A 17,487-nucleotide genomic window follows, 5' to 3' on the forward strand; every position below is an offset into this window, starting at 1 on the left:
GCAGTTGTAAAACTGCAGTGAAATGCGCAGAAAAACCGCGGTAAATCCACGATAAATCCACAGCGGTTTAGCACTGCGGATTTATCAAATCCGCTGCGGAAAAATCCGCAGAGGACCAGAATACGTGTGCACATACCGTACCCTAACCCTACCCCTAACCCTAGTTCTAACTCCAACCTTAGTGGAAAAAAAAAATCTTTATTTTATTATTGTCCCTACCTATGGGGGACAAAGGGGGGGGGGGGGGGGGGGTCATTTACTGTTTTTTTTATTTTGATCACTGTGATAAAACCTATCACAGTGATCAAAATTCACATTGGAACGAATCTGCCGGCCGGCAGATTCGGCGGGCGCACTGCGTATGCGCCCGCCATTTTGGAACATGGCGGCGCCCAGGAAAGAAGACGGACGGACCCCGGGAGGCTAAGTATAAGGGGGGTGGGAGATCATGGCACGGGGGGGCGGCCCATGGCACGGGGTTGTGGATCGGAGCATGGGGGGGGTGGATCGGTGTGCGGGCGGGTGGATCGGTGTGCAGGGGGGGTGGATTGGAGCACGGGGGGTGGGATTGGAGCACGGGGGGAGCGGACAGGAGGACGGGGGAGCGGAGCACAGGACGGAGGGGAGCGGACCACAGATCGGGGGGCTGGGGGGCGATCGGTGGGGTGGGGTCACAAAAGTGTTTCCAGCCATGGCGGATGATATTGCAGCATCGGCCATGGCTGGATTGTAATATTTCACCAGTTTTTTAGGTGAAATATTACAAATCGCTCTGATTGGCAGTTTCACTTTCAACAGCCAATCAGAGCGATCGTAGCCACGGGGGGGTGAAGCCACCCCCCCTGGGCTAAACTACCACTCCTCCTGTCCCTGCAGGCCGGGTGAAATTGGAGTTCACCCTTTCACCCGGCCTGCAGGAGCCCAATCCGGCCATGACGCATATGCTGCGTCACAGGTCGGATTGGCACGGGTTTTCATGACGCATACGCTGCGTCAAAGGTCGGGAAGGGGTTAAAAACAGGGTGACCCATGTTAAGGAGCTGAAACTCCTAAACCCTTCATCCAATTTTAATGTTGAGACCCTCAAATGAAAGCTGAAAGTCTGAACTTCAACTGCATCTGAATTGTTTTGTTTAAAATTCATTGTGCTAATGTCTATAACCAAAATTAGAAAAATGTTGTCTGTCCAAATATATATATGGACCTAACTGTATATATAATATTCATTATGTAGACTAGGGGGCAGGTCAGTGAGGGATCAGTGATCTGTCAGTAGTCTGCATTATGAATATATAATCAGAGCACCACATAAAGCGAGGGAGAGTCTGACATCTGTGTAAATGTAAACAACAGCCACAAGAAGGATTTCACCAGCAGGTCTCATTGTAATCAGTATAACAGCGCCGACCTGACACTGTGTGTAGGTTACTCAGCACAATCCTACTGACAGGTTCCCTTTAAATACTTTTCTGGAGACGCTTGAAGAATCAGGATGACCATGCACATAATTTGCCCAATCTGGCTCGATAAGACTGCTTGTGCCATGGTCTTTTAGTTGTAGGATATTTCAGGTGCCAGTGAAGCCGGGACAAGTGGACCCCACTCCTCGATGCATACTTCAGAAAAAGAGGACTAGTGCTCATGCTGGGCAGATTTTGGTCACGGTCAATGTGACTCTTCTTGGAGCATCCCCACTTCAATCCATACTGTGCTTGGACTTGTCACCACATTTTTCATGTTGAACTGGACACAGGGTGCAATAGTGACTCCAGAGCAGAAAAAAAACAAAACAAAAAAAAATAGGTTTTGTTTGTTTTTTTTTTATTCCACCTCTCCTTTGCTGGAGATACCAGCAATCAAATATTTGGCACTTAAAGAGTTAAATTTAATTTAGCAGAAAAATGTGGAGATATTAACTGGCATTACAGCTCTTTACAAAGGAGAGGGGAAATTTAAAAAAAAAAAAAGAAAAAAAAATATTTTTTTTGAGTTTTCGTGCAGTCGCCACACACGTCAAATCGCCGCATGCGCACACATCCGCATACAACGCATGTTCCTGCGTACTTAATGTTAAAGATAGGTACGCAGGACGCATGCAGAAGTAGGCGGAGCTTAAGGGAGGACGTACGCAGCCATCCTGAACGCAAATATGAAACCAGCCTCAGTATGAAGCCCTTTTTCCCCTAGTTCTATATTTTCATTGAAACACAGACAGATCAAGACACCCAGCACCATCATATCCACATAAAGCAAAGTCCACATTAAGTCAAATTAGCAGATTAAAGAGGAAAAATAAAGCACAAGCGCAAACCCAGATTAGTACATTGCAATTACTCGTTAGTTAAAAGGACATAATTGTTGGTGAGTGCAGAGGACATGACATGCAACTGTTCATAGGCTGCATCATACGGGATAAAGGCTTCTTATATTTTACAAACTGGGTAGACGTGATCGGAAGAGCTAAGGCTTACTGGGCAAATCCGATATATACTGGCATCAATAACTGAGACATGACGCCATCGAGGATCAATGAGCTGGAAGCTGAAGACTGACAATTGCTGGCGACTGTGTCTATACTGCTGTCGGACAAGCCCTTCTTTATACAGGGTTCGCACTCTTGCAACCGTATCCCCACTGCCTAGGATTTAGAGGGTGGGGGATAAATCAGAAAGTTACACCCTGATCCTATTTGTCCTTTAGGCCATAAAACAAACTGAACCTGCTTCATCTTAAAGCTACGGCTCTGCAGCGGTTGTGAAACTACAACTCTCAGCTACAGATTGTAGACTAGGGGTGTAGTTCGAGGGTAAACACCTGTCCGGTGATATTATTCCTAGTCTACAGTACCTGTATTATCTGCTAGGGGGCAGCACTCTACGCCTGAGCCGTGCATTTACACAAGAACTGACTGACGGTGAGAGTCTTCCTTCATTTCTGTAGAATTGAGGAAAAACATTTGCTGGACTGTGGTCCAGAGTCCACGTTGGTTTTGCTCGGTTGGCACACAAATGCCGACACTGAACGTCTCTTGTGATTAATAGGCTTCGCACAATGCCGTGATGAGGCGAGGGCCTAGTAATCAGTATAGACTTGCAGGATGCAGGCATCCCACTGCCAGCCGAGGAAATTCACACTGACCAGGTCCAACTGCAACGGAGACCCAACAAGGACACAGAACCAGAGTCCTGAAAATCCTTTTCCACGCTTCAATTTAACAGATTTATCCATGTACAATAAATTAGTATTAATACCTTCTGATGACTTGGGCTCTCAATGATTTGCTGTTTTATCCTGTGCTCCTTCTCCAGAATCTCCCGCATTTTCATGTTGACCTGAAGTGTAATACAATGAAGATGAATCATTAGGACATCGGGCGGTCTCAGCGATACATTGTAACCGTGCGGGCACATCACGCCACAGGCTTACAGAATCCTACAGCGACATGAGAAGATGATAACCCAACCACACCACCATCGTTCAGTACATCACTGCTCCCTACCTTATTGATCCAGAACACCATGGCATCCTCCAGATCGTACGGCAGCTCTTTGGAGGCACTAAATGTAGAGAAGCGCTTGACACTTGACACAACCTTCTCGATGCTCATCATCTCCACGGTATAGGCCATCATTAGCGCATCGATCATCGACATGTGTGCACTCTGGGAAGAACAAGAAGCAGACGCAAAACGTTACATGGACTTATAAAAAAACAACATGCTCTTCTCTATGATCCTGGAATTCAGACTGAAGACCGCTGAGATTTCACCTCTATGTAGGAAGTAAATACTGGTCTGGACCCCTCAAGAGAGAAACAGATAACAGTAATGATTGGGGCACCTACGTGTGCTTAACCTGGATCACAGAAGCGTTGCCTATAAGAGGAACACCCCACTACTTCTAGATGTTACCGGCTGCAACAGGAGTGACCCCATCCATCTCCAGAGCAGGGGTCCGCCGACCCATCCTGTAGGGGCTGAGGACTAACATCAATTAATCACGTCATATATTGTGGATCCGCCATCACACTTGATGGGGCTATGAAACCACACATTAAAGGGGGTTTCCACTTTTAGGAGAGTGGACCTCAAACGTGATTTAAAAAAAAAAAAAAAAAACTAATAGGTATTCGCCCTCCTCCCAATGTCCAACGTCTGCTGTCTGACACCGCTCAAATCAGTGTTTTGACTGCAGCTTTGATGTCACAACTACAGTGAACACCATCACTGTAGCTAATCACTACATGAGCCAAGTGATTAGCTGCAGTGGTCATGTGACATCAACCCTGCAGCCAAATACTGAGACTCCAGCAACAGCGGGAAGCCGGGACTGGATCAGAGAAGGACAACTACCTGCTCTATTATTTTACTATAGTAAAATGTTTGGGTTCCTATTTAATGAAAGTGGAAAACCCCTTTTTGCCCCCACTCCCCGGAGGAAGTCCATGTGAGGCACAAAGTCATGAACTTAACCTGGATTTTACGTAAAACGTCGCAAGGCAAACCGCACAGCAGAAGCACGGCGTACCAATATCTAAAAGTAACCATATAGCACCTGCATGGAGGGAAGCGCACCGATCTCATAAGGGTTCATTACATTACTAAGCAAGTACGAGCACTGTCCGTGACACACAAGAATCAGGACATAGGACTGGATGTAACACATTATGGGGACAAGAGGAGGAACCCGACATCGGGATGTGGCAATACATAAACCGGCTTTATCAGGGCAGGACTGATCACTTGTGGAGCGCAGAATCCACCCACATGTCATCAGCACAGGGACACTTTTATAAAGCTGATGAACTGGTTCAGTGGTTCCATGGAAAGTAGAGCCATACTTAAGGGGGAATTGCACAATGTTTAGAAGGTATCCTCTTAATCGCTCAGACCCCAGTGGTCCAGAAATCGGAGCTCAGGAGAGCCCTGTCTGCATGGGGCATCTCCGATTCATTCTGTATAACACTGCCGGAAAACGCAGAGTATGGACAGGGAAGAATGTCTCAGCCTGGAACAACCCCAGATCCTACAATCTTTCGCAGCTTGGTTAACATTTCTTACTCCTCTGCAAATTAGCATCAGGACGGTAACTTTACTTAAAGTATTCCCAACCAGCAGATACATGGTGTGAAAGTGACCCCCATTCTCCTGTGTGAGAACGTCTCTCTGCACTCCTAGCAGCTCACAGTACATTAGTCAGAGGAGGGGGACAGACAAGAGGTCCTTTCTGTAAAAGAGGACCTGAAATAAAAAGAAGCTTTCTGTAAAGGAACAGAGTCCCCTTCAGGTGCCCCCTTTGTTATATTACTGCGTCTCTTCCACAGTCTGTACAGTCAGTGGAGAATGAACGAACATACAGCTGCTTCTCACAAAATTAGAATATCATCAAAAAGTTAATTTATTTCAGGTGTTCAATACAAAAAGTGAAACTCATCTATTATATAGAGTCATTACAAACAGTTATCTATTTCAAGTGTTTATTTCGGTTAATGTTGATGATCATGGCTTACAGCCAATGACAACCCAAAAGTTATTATAACAGTAAATTAGATTAACAAAAACACCTGAAAAGGCTTCCCAAGCATTTATAAAGGTCCCTTAGTCTGTTTCAGTAGGCTCCATAATCATGGGGAAGATTGCTGACTGACAGATGTCCAGAAGGCAGTCACTGACACACTCCACAAGGAGGGTAAGCCACAAAAGCTCATTGCTAAAGAAGCTGGCTGCTCACAGAGTGCTGTATCCAAGCATATTAATGGAAAGTTGAGTGGAAGGAAAAAGTGTGGTAGAAAAAGGTGCACAAGCAACCAGGATAACTGCAGCCTTGACAGGATTGTTAAGAAAAGGCCATTCAAAAATTTGGGGGAGATTCACAAGGAGTGGAGTCATTGCTTCAAGAGCCACCACACACAGACGTAACCAGGACCTGGGCTACAAGTGTCACATTCCTTGTGTCAGGCCACTCATGACCAATAGACAACGCCAGAAGTGTCTTACCTGGGCCAAGGAGAAAAAGAGCTGGATTGTTGTCAGTGGTCCAAGGTGTTATTTTCAGATGAAAGTAAGTTTTGCTTTTCATTTGGAAATCAAGGTCCCAGAGTCTGGAGGAAGAGTGGAGAGGCCACAATCCAAGCTGGTTGAAGTCTAGTGTGAAGTTTCCACAATCAGTGATGGTCTGAGGAGCCATGTCATCTGCTGGTGTAGGTCCACTGTGTTTTATCAAGACCAAAGTCAGCGCAGCCATCTACCAGGAAATTTTAGAGCACTTTATGCTTCCCTCTGCCGACAAGCTTTTTGGAGACGAAGATTTAATTCTCCAGCAGGACTTGGCACCTGTCCACACTGCCAAAAGTACCAATACCTGGTTTACAAACAACAGTATAACTGTGCTTGATTAGCAGCAAACTCACCTGACCTTAACCCCATAGAGAATCTATGGAGTATCGTCAAGAGGAAGATGAGAGACACCAGAGCCAACAATGCAGACGAGCTGGTGTGATAAAGTATTCTATTTTACTTAGATAATGACTTTTGGGTTTTCATTGGCTATAAGCCATAAACATCAACATTAACAGAAATAAACACTTGAAATAGATCACTCTGTGTGTAATGACTAATATACGAGTTTCACTTTTTGCATTGAAGAACTAAAATAAATTAACTTTTTGATGATATTCTGATTTTGTGAGAGGCACCTGTAATCCATGCCCGATACAACCTGGTTCTTACACCAAACCGTGCACCAGCGTTCAGTCTACCCCTAATGGGAGCTCAGATTATTTTTTACCTTAATACATAATGTGACATAGGTTTTTCCCTTTAGGCCATGTGAGCTGCAGATCATGACATGACACTGCCTGAGGCCCATACCGATCAGGTGTGTCACCCATCTGTACGTGTCAGGAATGGAACAGAAGCGTCATTCTGCTGAGGGCACATACTATGCCGAGGGTCTGTGTCATTTCCCAGCTTTGTAGTAAACAACTGCACCAATCCAGGGATAAGGAGAACGTAAGACCCCCATACACATTACACTGAAGTCGGCTGAACCCAGAAGGATCGGCAAATTGTAATGTGGATGGGGGCCTCCAGACTCTCCCCCAACAGATGAGGTCTATGGAGGGTGGTGGGATTATCCGATCTACTGGATTACCATTGGCTGATCCTTTTGTACTTCGCACCAATGGAGTCTGGCAATGGCTCTCTCATAGAGAGCATAGGAGCGCTCCGGCGAGCTGAGGGGGCCTGTATACAGCGGAGTCTGGAGCGATCACGGATGGGGCAACAGCTATCTAATGTGTATGAAGGTCTGCCTACATCACAACAGGCAGGCGATAACCTGAGGACTCCCATACACTTTATAGATGCTGCTCAACAAAGAACTATACCTCCCAGCCTACCGTATAGATGTACATGGGAGAGATAAACAAGCAGGCACAACAACCATGAGTACAAAGCATAGGGAGCAGGTACAAATACAGTGCAGCAGATACTTCCTTACCCCACCCCAACATCTGCAGTCAGGGAAAACCTAGATAGCCCTGTACACATTACATGGTGCTGGGTGGGGAAATTTGGCAACCATTTATTGTCTCTGTTCATACACACACAAAAAAAATCTTCACTCTGAATTTAGGACGGCTTCTCGCCTGTACGTTATACAAATCCACACCGTATTGACAGGTCTGCTCACTATACACGTTGGAAAGTTTTATCCTATCTTCTCACACTGACCATTTTGATTGGGGCACAGCTGAGGTCGCCTTCAGACACGGGCACGTCTTCGCTCTCCATGACATAAATCCCCTTCTGTGACAAAGCCTCGATGACGGGCTGGTGCCCCTGCAGCGCTGCCACCTGGTCCCCCTTGAGAATGAGGCTGCAGGCGCGGCAGTACAGCTCGCTGGAGAGGAGCAGCTTGATGACGGGCGGCTTGATGTGCTCCTGCTCGTACTGGTCTACGTAGAACGGGTCCTTCAGCTCCTCAGGAACATTGTCTGAAACAAAGCCAACACAAGGGAGATTAATAAAGACCGTCTAATCATCTGATCAAACACAAACCAGATTACCCCATGGTAGATATTCAATTAGCCATCACCCAACAAGTGACACTATTATTTTTTACTTTTTATTTCATTTTTTAAGAAATCCACCATGAAGAACTCAGGGAAATAAACAAAGCTGTGGATGACGACAAATTGGCAGAACACAAAGGAGATTGATGAGCTTCTCATAACAAGGAACCCCCGCGACCAACACAGGAACATCGCCTCATTGGAAGCTGCCACCTAGAGCCAGCAAGGCTCATCTTCACGGCAAATTCTCTCATTTCGGAGCTGCAGTGTAAAGCAGGAGGGAGGAAATGTTTATAGCACTGTAACAGTATACGTGGCTGTCAGAATAGAAGAGAGCCCATAGTGGCCAACGGAGCCGGATTTGGTGCACAGAGGATGTAAAAAGCTTATCGAAGGGCTGATTCCACCAGACCGGTAAGGACATAAGACTCCGGATCATACAAACAAGTTTTACAGGTTACAATTGCAGCAAATAAGATTTACTGTCACCGCACATTCTGGAACCCAGCAAAACAGGGAGACATCCAGGAAGCAGAGGAAGCGACAGGAGGGGCCTGGACCCTCCACAAACAGTCACTTCAAGCTTTACAATAGTGGAGGGTCCTATGCACACCTGACAATTACCTGCTGCATCCACCTTACCCAAACCATAAGCGGCAATGTGCCATACAGGCCTGGATGTCCCCTATGAAACTTATCTGCATTCCTTGCATGACTGGACATTAAAACAAAATTAAAAAAAAACACAACATACTGCCTGATTTTACGAGTCCTTAGAACAGCAAATAAATTGGAATATGGAACTTTAGGGACCAAGTGGAAATAAATAATGAACTATCAGGCGTATTGCAGACGTGTCTCCATTGAGCTGTGACTTATAAAACTGCCTTATTTGCTTGTCATAAGGGTAAAAAAAAAATAGAGAAACCTTCTGTGAAGACCCTTCGAGTAATCCCACTTTTATGAATAAATCAAAATCGCCCAAAATAAAGAGGGCACTTTAACAAAGTTCAACAGCAAGGACTCCCCTATATGTGGTACATGTGTGAGAACACGAATCCAAGATCCAATGCAGGTGCTATAAAAAATAAACTTTATTAAATGTATAATATTAAAAAAAACAAGGTATAAAAAAGCAAAATGACATCAAGGGACACCAAGAAGAAGATGAGAATATTGCACATAAATATTAATATTGGTAATGACAATGTGATGGCTCCCCCTATAGAGTAGCAAAATATGCTCAGAAATAAGACTTTATATCAACAACACCTTTATATAATCACCCCCTCAATTGAGGGCACAGCCAAAGACCGGTAAACATGTAATGATAATGCTTTAATAGCTGTAATTAGACTGTATACTAGGAGCTAAACAAATTGTACATATAATGATAAAAGCTACATTACCGGGAAATGATAGCCACAGTGGTCTGCTCGGAGTCCCCCCACCCCGACGCGCGTTTCTCTGCCAGCTTCTTCCGTTTTTTAATATTATACATTTAATAAAGTTTATTTTTAATAGAATGTGCACTGTATTGCATTGGGCAGCACGGTGGCTCAGTGGTTATACACTGCAGTCTTGCAGCGCTGGCGTCCTGGGTTCAAATCCCACCAAGGACAACATCTGCAAGGAGTTTGTATCTTCTCCCAGTGTTTATGTGGGTTTCCTCCGCGTACTGTTGTTTCCTCGCACACTCCAAAAACATACTGATTGGGAATCTAGATTGTGAGCCCCATCAGGGACAGTGATGACAATGTGTGCAAACTGTAAAGCGCTGTGGAATATGCCGCACCATCCCTGTGCAATACCCAATGCGGCCCCTAGATAGGAGGAAGACCCTGAACATTCATTTTAAGTCAACTGCATAGGAATAAATGGCTGCCCAAAGTCAAAGTCTGATCAATATTATAATGAAATCTCTTGCATCGTATTTGAACCACTGATGCGTGCAACCACTGCAAAACCATCCCAAAACTTCAAGGACCGCAGTGGTCTATACTGAGAAAGCACAACGGGGCATGTGCATCAAAGAAATCGTCCGAGGAAACACATTGCGAGTCAGCTGCGCAGCAAAGAATGGCGTAGGCTACCAGGGTCAGAGAAGCCGTGCAAGTTACCTGCAGATTTGTGCTGGTAAACTCAACGCCAAATTACAGTAGCAAAAAAGTGGGTGGGATTCTACAGAACTCCGGCACATGATGTTGAATCGGAATAAGTGACCTGTGGTTTGGATTATCAAACATCAATATCAGGGAATCCACCGCAAAGTTACTTTAATGCCCATTACCTTCTTTTCTCTGCATTTGCAAAGAAAAATAAAAATCAAAGTTTGAAGGGGTTTTCCCCATGATCTTAAGCCATAACTTTATTTTTCATCAACCAAGTCACTTGCCTTTTTTTTTGGGAGGGAGGGGGGAATCCAGCTGCAGTTTTCAATTACCCCACTTACTTTGCCATCAAATGTATTAAAAAATGTGAAAAAAAAAAAAGTGCTGTGAAATAGAAAAATTTAATTCCGCCATTTTTTTATTATTATTATTATTATTATTTTATTGTATTTTTTTTTGGGGGGGGGGGGGGGAGAAGGGGGCGATGTTTGTACAGCAGTCACTGTGGTTTAAATAAGCAGGAAGTATGATTTCTCCAGGTCAGTACGATTATGGCAATACCAAACTACCATACATACATATATTTTCTGTGGTGAAAAGAAATGAAAATGTCTGTTAAAAAATAAATAAATAAATAAAATATAAATAATAATAATAATAATAATTATATATATAACGCTGGGAGCGTCACTCTGTCCGAAGCCTTTATAGACTGCGCAAGCGCCGGCGCAGTCTGGGCCTCACAGAGTGACGCTCCCGGGAGATCGCGGTATGCGTTAACACTGAACGCACACCGCAATCTCCAACAGAGAAGCAGGGACCGCCAGGAGGGTGAGTATCGGCTATATTCACCTGTCCTCCATTCCACCGCTGCGCGCCGCCATCTTCCCGGTCCTCGGCCTGTGACCTTCAGTTCAGAGGGCGCGGTGACGCACTTAATGCGCGCCGGCGTCGCCCTCTGACTGACCAGTCACAGCCAGAGGACCGGGAAGATGGCGGCGCGCAGCGGTGAAACGGAGGACAGGTGAATATAGTAAGTGCTGGGGGGCCTGAGCTGGCGGCGATACTGGCACCTGACCCCCACAGCGCCCGGTGTCCCCGCCTGCTCAGGCCCCCCAGCACTCGGCGCCCAGCGACCATAGGCGAGTATGGTTTTTGTTTTTTTTTTATATATTGCAGCAGCATACGGGGGCATATAGAATGGAGCATGTTAAGGGGGCCATCAACCATAATGGAGCAGTGTACGGGGGCATATAGTATGGAGAATCTTATGGGGGCCATAAACCTTTATGGAACAGCGTACGGGGCATACACTATGGAGCATCTTATGGGGGCCATAAACCTTTATGGAGCAGTGTACGGGGCATATGGATGGGAGCAGCAAATTAAAGAACGGTGGCGCAGGATGGGAGCAGCACATGACAGAACGGGGGAGCAGGATAGGAGCAGCACATGACAGAACGGTGGTGCAGGATAGGAGCAGGACATGACAGGATGGGGGCGCAGGATGGGAGCAGCAAATGACAGGATGGGGGCACAGGATGGGAGCAGCAAATGACAGGATGGGGACGCAGGATGGGAGCAGCAAATGACAGGATGGGGGCACAGGATGGGAGCAGCAAATGACAGGATGGGGACGCAGGATGGGTGCAGCACATGACAGGAAACAGCGTCAATATTACCGCAATAGTGGTGATATGTATATATATGTATATGACCTAAACAAAACAGGAACAGCGTCAATATTACCGCAATAGTGGTGATATGTATATATCAAAACAAAACAGGAAAACCGGAACAGCGTCAAATATTACCACAATAGTGGTGCAAAGCTTTCCAACTTGAAGGATAATAATATATATATATATATATATATATATATATATATATATATATATATATATATATATATATATATATATATATATATATATACACACACACATATATATATATATATATATATATATATATATATATATATATATATATACATATACAGTTAGGGCCAGAAATATTTGGACAGTGACAATTTTCGCGAGTTGGGCTCTGCATGCCACCACATTGGATTTGAAATGAAACCTCTACAACAGAATTCAAGTGCAGATTGTAACGTTTAATTTGAAGGGTTGAACAAAAATATCTGACAGAAAATGTAGGAATTGTACACATTTCTTTACAAACACTCCACATTTTACGAGGTCAAAAGTAATTGGACAAATAAACATAACCCAAACAAAATATTTTTATTTTCAATATTTTGTTGCAAATCCTTTGGAGGCAATCACTGCCTTAAGTCTGGAACCCACGGACATCACCAAACGCTGGGTTTCCTCCTTCTTAATGCTTTGCCAGGCCTTTACAGCCGCAGCCTTCAGGTCTTGCTTGTTTGTGGGTCTTTCCGTCTTAAGTCTGGATTTGAGCAAGTGAAATGCATGCTCAATTGGGTTTAGATCTGGAGATTGACTTGGCCATTGCAGAATGTGCCACTTTTTGGCACTCATGAACTCCTGGGTAGCTTTGGCTGTATGCTTGGGGTCATTGTCCATCTGTACTATGAAGCGCCGTCCAATCAACTTTGCAGAATTTGGCTGAATCTGGGCTGAAAGTATATCCCGGTACACTTCAGAATTCATCCGGCTACTCTTGTCTGCTCTTATGTCATCAATAAACACAAGTGACCCAGTGCCATTGAAAGCCATGCATGCCCATGCCATCACGTTGCCTCCACCATGTTTTACAGAGGATGTGGTGTGCCTTGGATCATGTGCCGTTCCCTTTCTTCTCCAAACTTTTTTCTTCCCATCATTCTGGTACAGGTTGATCTTTGTCTCATCTGTCCATAGAATACTTTTCCAGAACTGAGCTGGCTTCTTGAGGTGTTTTTCTGCAAATTTAACTCTGGCCTGTCTATTTTTGGTATTGATGAATGGTTTGCATCTAGATGTGAACCCTTTGTATTTACTGTCATGGAGTCTTCTCTTTACTGTTGACTTAGAGACAGATACACCTACTTCACTGAGAGTGTTCTGGACTTCAGTTGATGTTGTGAACGGGTTCTTCTTCACCAAATTAAGTATGCGGCGATCATCCACCACTGTTGTCATCCGTGGACGCCCAGGCCTTTTTGAGTTCCCAAGCTCACCAGTCAATTCCTTTTTTCTCAGAATGTACCCAACTGTTGATTTTGCTACTCCAAGCATGTCTGCTATCTCTCTGATGGATTTTTTCTTTTTTTTCAGCCTCAGGATGTTCTGCTTCACCTCAATTGAGAGTTCCTTTGACCGCATGTTGTCTGCTCACAGCAACAGCTTCCAAATGCAAAACCACACACCTGGAATCCACCCCTGACCTTTTAACTACTTCATTGATTAAAGGTTAACGAGGGAGACGCCTTCAGAGTTAATTGCAGCCCTTAGAGTCCATTGTCCAATTACTTTTGGTCCCTTGAAAAAGAGGACGCTATGCATTACAGAGCTATGATTCCTAAACCCTTTCTCCGATTTGGATGTGGAAACTATCATATTGCAGCTGGGAGTGTGCACTTTCAGCCCATATTATATATATATAATTGTATTTCTGAACATGTTTTTGTAAACAGCTAAAATAACAAAACTTGTGTCACTGTCCAAATATTTCTGGCCCTAACTGTATAGGCCTCTGTCTATCATGGAAATCCAAGTCGCTGATTGGTCGCCGCAAAACAGCCACGACGAATCAGCGACGGGCACAGTCCGGAAGAAAATGGCCGCTCCATACTCCCCACAGTCAGTGTCCCCGGCGCTCCGCTCCCCGCAGTCAGTGTCCCCGGCGCTCCGCTCCCCGCAGTCAGTGTCACGTTTTCAGATAAAAGTTGAGAAGAACGACACCGGCGCATAAAATCACTGGGTTTAGAATTGTGGTTGAATAATAGAGAACCTGCCGATTCCTGCTGCTTAAAGGGAACCCGTCACCCCATTTTTCGCCTATAAGCTGCGGCTACCGCCATCAGGGGCTTATCTACAGCATTCTGTAATGCTGTAGATAAGCCCCCGATGTAACCTGAAAGATGAGAAAAATAAGTTAGATTATAATCACCTGGGGGCGGTCCTGCCGTTGGGCGTCGTGGTCCGTGTCCTCCCATCTTCATGCGATGATGTCCTCTTCTTTCCTTCCTGCTGCGGCTCCAGTGCAGGTGTACTTTGTCTGTCCTGTTGAGGGCAGAGCAAAGTACTGCAGTGCGCAGGTGCTGGGCCTCTCTGACCTTCCCCGGCGCCTGTGCACTGCAGTACTTCGCTCTGCCCTCAACAGGGCAGACAAAGTACGCCTGCGCCGGAGCCTGAATACAAGAAGAGGATGTCATCGTAAGAAGATGGGAGGCCCTGGACTGCGACACCCATCAGACCCGAACTGGGACCGCCCCCCAGATGAGTATAATCTAACCTGTTTTTCTTATCTTTCAGGATACATCGGGGGCTTATCTACAGCATTACAGAATTATGTAGATAAGCCCCTGATGCCGATGGCCGCAGCTCATTCTCGAATTTTGGGGTTGACAGATTCCCTTTAACTGGTTTATTCAGTCAGTGAACGTGCTGATCGCGGGGTCTGACCACGAGAACCCTCACTGGTTGGCAGAAAGAGCATTTCTTTATTGCCTTTATTCCCATTAAAGAACTAAGTGGCTGGTCGGGGCCTGACCACCTCTCCATTTATTCTCTATGGGACTGTCAGGTGGGGTGTAAACTGAGCATAGTGCTTTGCAGCCCCATAGGGTAGAAAAGAAGAGGACGTCATCGCATGAAGATGGGAGGCGCCGAACCCGGACCGCCCCTGGGTGAGTATAATCTATCTTGTTTTTCTTATCTTTCAGGTTACAGGGGGTGGGGGGGGGGCTTATCTACAGCATAACAGAATGCTGTAGATAAGCCCCTGATGGCGGTGGCCTTAGCTTATAGGCGAAAAATGGGGTGACAGATTCCCTTTAAAGTCTGGGGATCAGGTCACTTGGGTGACTAGTCCAAGAGGCCGGTTCCTGGTGGTTTCTTCCCATCAGATCAAAACTAAACAGGTCTCCTTTCGTCTTGTGGACTGATGGTCTGTAAACCACAATTTTGTACAAACAAGCAAACAGAGAGGTGAAAGTAACAAGGTCACCAAGAAAATAGGCAAACATCCCCTGTACGGTGTACATTACCCATAATGCCTTGTGTCCACATAGGTCATTGTGTAAAGAATGCACACGTGCAGAAATACTACGTCTGTGAGTAAATCATTACACAGTAATGGCAATTTGCACAAGGCAAGCTATATGGACTTTAGTATATAGTAAGAGGAATGGTGTCGGTCCTATACTCAAACACTTGTACGTCAAGGCAAAACGAACCGGGATCTATCATCATGCATCCTTGAGGTGCATTGTCAGATACTACATTAGGAAGCCCATGAACCAAGACACCAACAGATCACAAGTCCCACGGATTTCAACATTACAAGCCGTAGATATTAGACACAGGATCTGGGATCCCCACAAAACCCAAGAACAGGGCTCTGAAATGCCCTACTGAGAAATTCATTCTATACTGCCCTATAACCTAGTACATACCGTGCTTCAAATAAATTAGTTTATAAATGTCAAGAGAACCTGCTTAACATAATGATTTTGACTTAACCCCTTAGCGCTAAAACAGTGGTCACTAAGGGTATTTATTCCATCATTGCAGTTTTAAAAATGGTGATCAGGAATAAGGCTGTAGCGCCCCCCACAGCAAGAAAAAAAATCTCCTTGGTTTCAGCTAAAAAAAGTAAATCAAACCCCTCTTTGCTGGATAAAAAAAAGAATCTCATTTAAAGATTTTTTTTGTATTTTCATGACTATGAAAATTGTACATTCACACTGAAGGCACCAAAACTATGAATTAACACATGTGGAATTATATACTTAACAAAAAAGTGTGAAACTACTGAAAATATGTCCTATAGTCTAGGTTCTTCACAGTAGCCACCTTTTGCTTTGATGACTGCTTTGCACATTCTTGGCATTCTCGTGATGAGCTTCAAGAGGTAGTATATATACACACACACACAAACACACATAATGTCACGATGGGGGCAGGCTTTGCAGCGTTGAGAATCTCTCTCTCCCCCCCCCCCCATGTGCTCACCCACCTATCCACTCGGCCTTTCCCCATGTGCTGAATTCTCCCGTTTGTGCTCTCTTCTTTAACCTGTCTACCCCATGTGCTATGCGCTCCTCCGGTACAAAGATGGCGGCAGTCAGCAAATCATTCGGCTGATCCCGGGGGCGGTGTGTTCGCGACGGTGTTCCGCTGGTGGTACGGTGTGTGTGTGTGTGTGTGTGGTGCGACGGTGTTCCGCTGGTGGTACGGTGTGTGTGTGTGTGGTGCGACGGTGTTCCGCTGGTGGTACCGCTCAAGAGGCTGGTAGCACCAGCAGTTTCCATATTGAGACAGCCATAACTTGGGTGTCCCAATATGGAGGTCGGTGAACTTCCGTTGCTAGGAATTCTGGGATCCAGACACATCTGGACGGAGGAGGATGTGAAGACATTACAAGGTAAGTATATATTAAGAATATATTCCATTCTCTTCAGTTGGGCTTAGGGTTCGGGTTGGGAAAAAAATGAATGTAAAAAAAATGACGATATGGCAACTAGTGTTGAGCACAGAGTATCGCATTTATTTTTGCGGTGTCTAACAGCCACGAAATATGCAGGGCAGGGACTTGAGCATAACACATGAGCACCCGCGATATTCGGTGCATACCTGAGCACCCGATGCAAACTGGAGTCGGGAGTACTAGCGTTCAACACTAATGACGACATATTCAATATGACAACCTGACGTTATCAAATTGTGTGTAGTACCTGTGGGTTCAAAATGCTCACTAAACCGCTAGATAAAATCCCTGAGGGGTGTGGCTGGTGTCACTTGTGGGGGGTTTCCACTGTTTAGGCACATCAGGGGGTCTCCAAATGCAACATGGAGTCCGCTAATTATTCCAGCAAATTTTACAATGAAAAAGTCAAATGGCGCTCCTTACCTTCCGAGCCCTGCCCCCAAACAGTAGATTTCCCCCACAAATAAGGTATCGGCGTATTCAGGAGAAATTTCACAACAAATTTTGGGATCCATTTTCTCCTGATACTCTTGGGAAAATAAAGAAGTCTGGATCTAAAGTAATTTTTGTGTGAAAAAAATTAAAATGTTCATTTTTTCCTTCCACATTGCTTCAGTTCCTGTGAAGAACCTGAAGAGTTAATAAACTTCCTGAATGTGGTTTTGATCACCTTGAGGGGTGCAGT

General features: G+C 45.1%; 2 protein-coding genes across 3 annotated transcripts in view; one reads left to right on the plus strand and one right to left on the minus strand.

Annotated features, from left to right (window-relative positions):
• Window positions 1-17,487, plus strand: part of DYNC2I2 (dynein 2 intermediate chain 2) — a 457,867-nt gene that overhangs the window by 134,305 nt on the left and 306,075 nt on the right. The window lies entirely within an intron of this gene.
• CAMSAP1 (calmodulin regulated spectrin associated protein 1) overlaps window positions 1-17,487 on the minus strand; it is a 59,507-nt gene that overhangs the window by 34,816 nt on the left and 7,204 nt on the right. For both annotated transcript variants that reach the window (XM_069748039.1, XM_069748038.1), the window contains exons 3-5: window positions 7,733-7,995; window positions 3,500-3,661; window positions 3,252-3,332 (exon numbers count right to left, since the gene is read on the minus strand). In XM_069748039.1, the coding sequence (XP_069604140.1) occupies window positions 3,252-3,332; window positions 3,500-3,661; window positions 7,733-7,995 (506 nt within the window). The remainder of the gene's footprint in view (window positions 1-3,251; window positions 3,333-3,499; window positions 3,662-7,732; window positions 7,996-17,487) is intronic.

Source organism: Ranitomeya imitator, chromosome 2, assembly GCF_032444005.1.
Source record: "Ranitomeya imitator isolate aRanImi1 chromosome 2, aRanImi1.pri, whole genome shotgun sequence".
Lineage (NCBI taxonomy): Eukaryota > Metazoa > Chordata > Amphibia > Anura > Dendrobatidae > Ranitomeya > Ranitomeya imitator.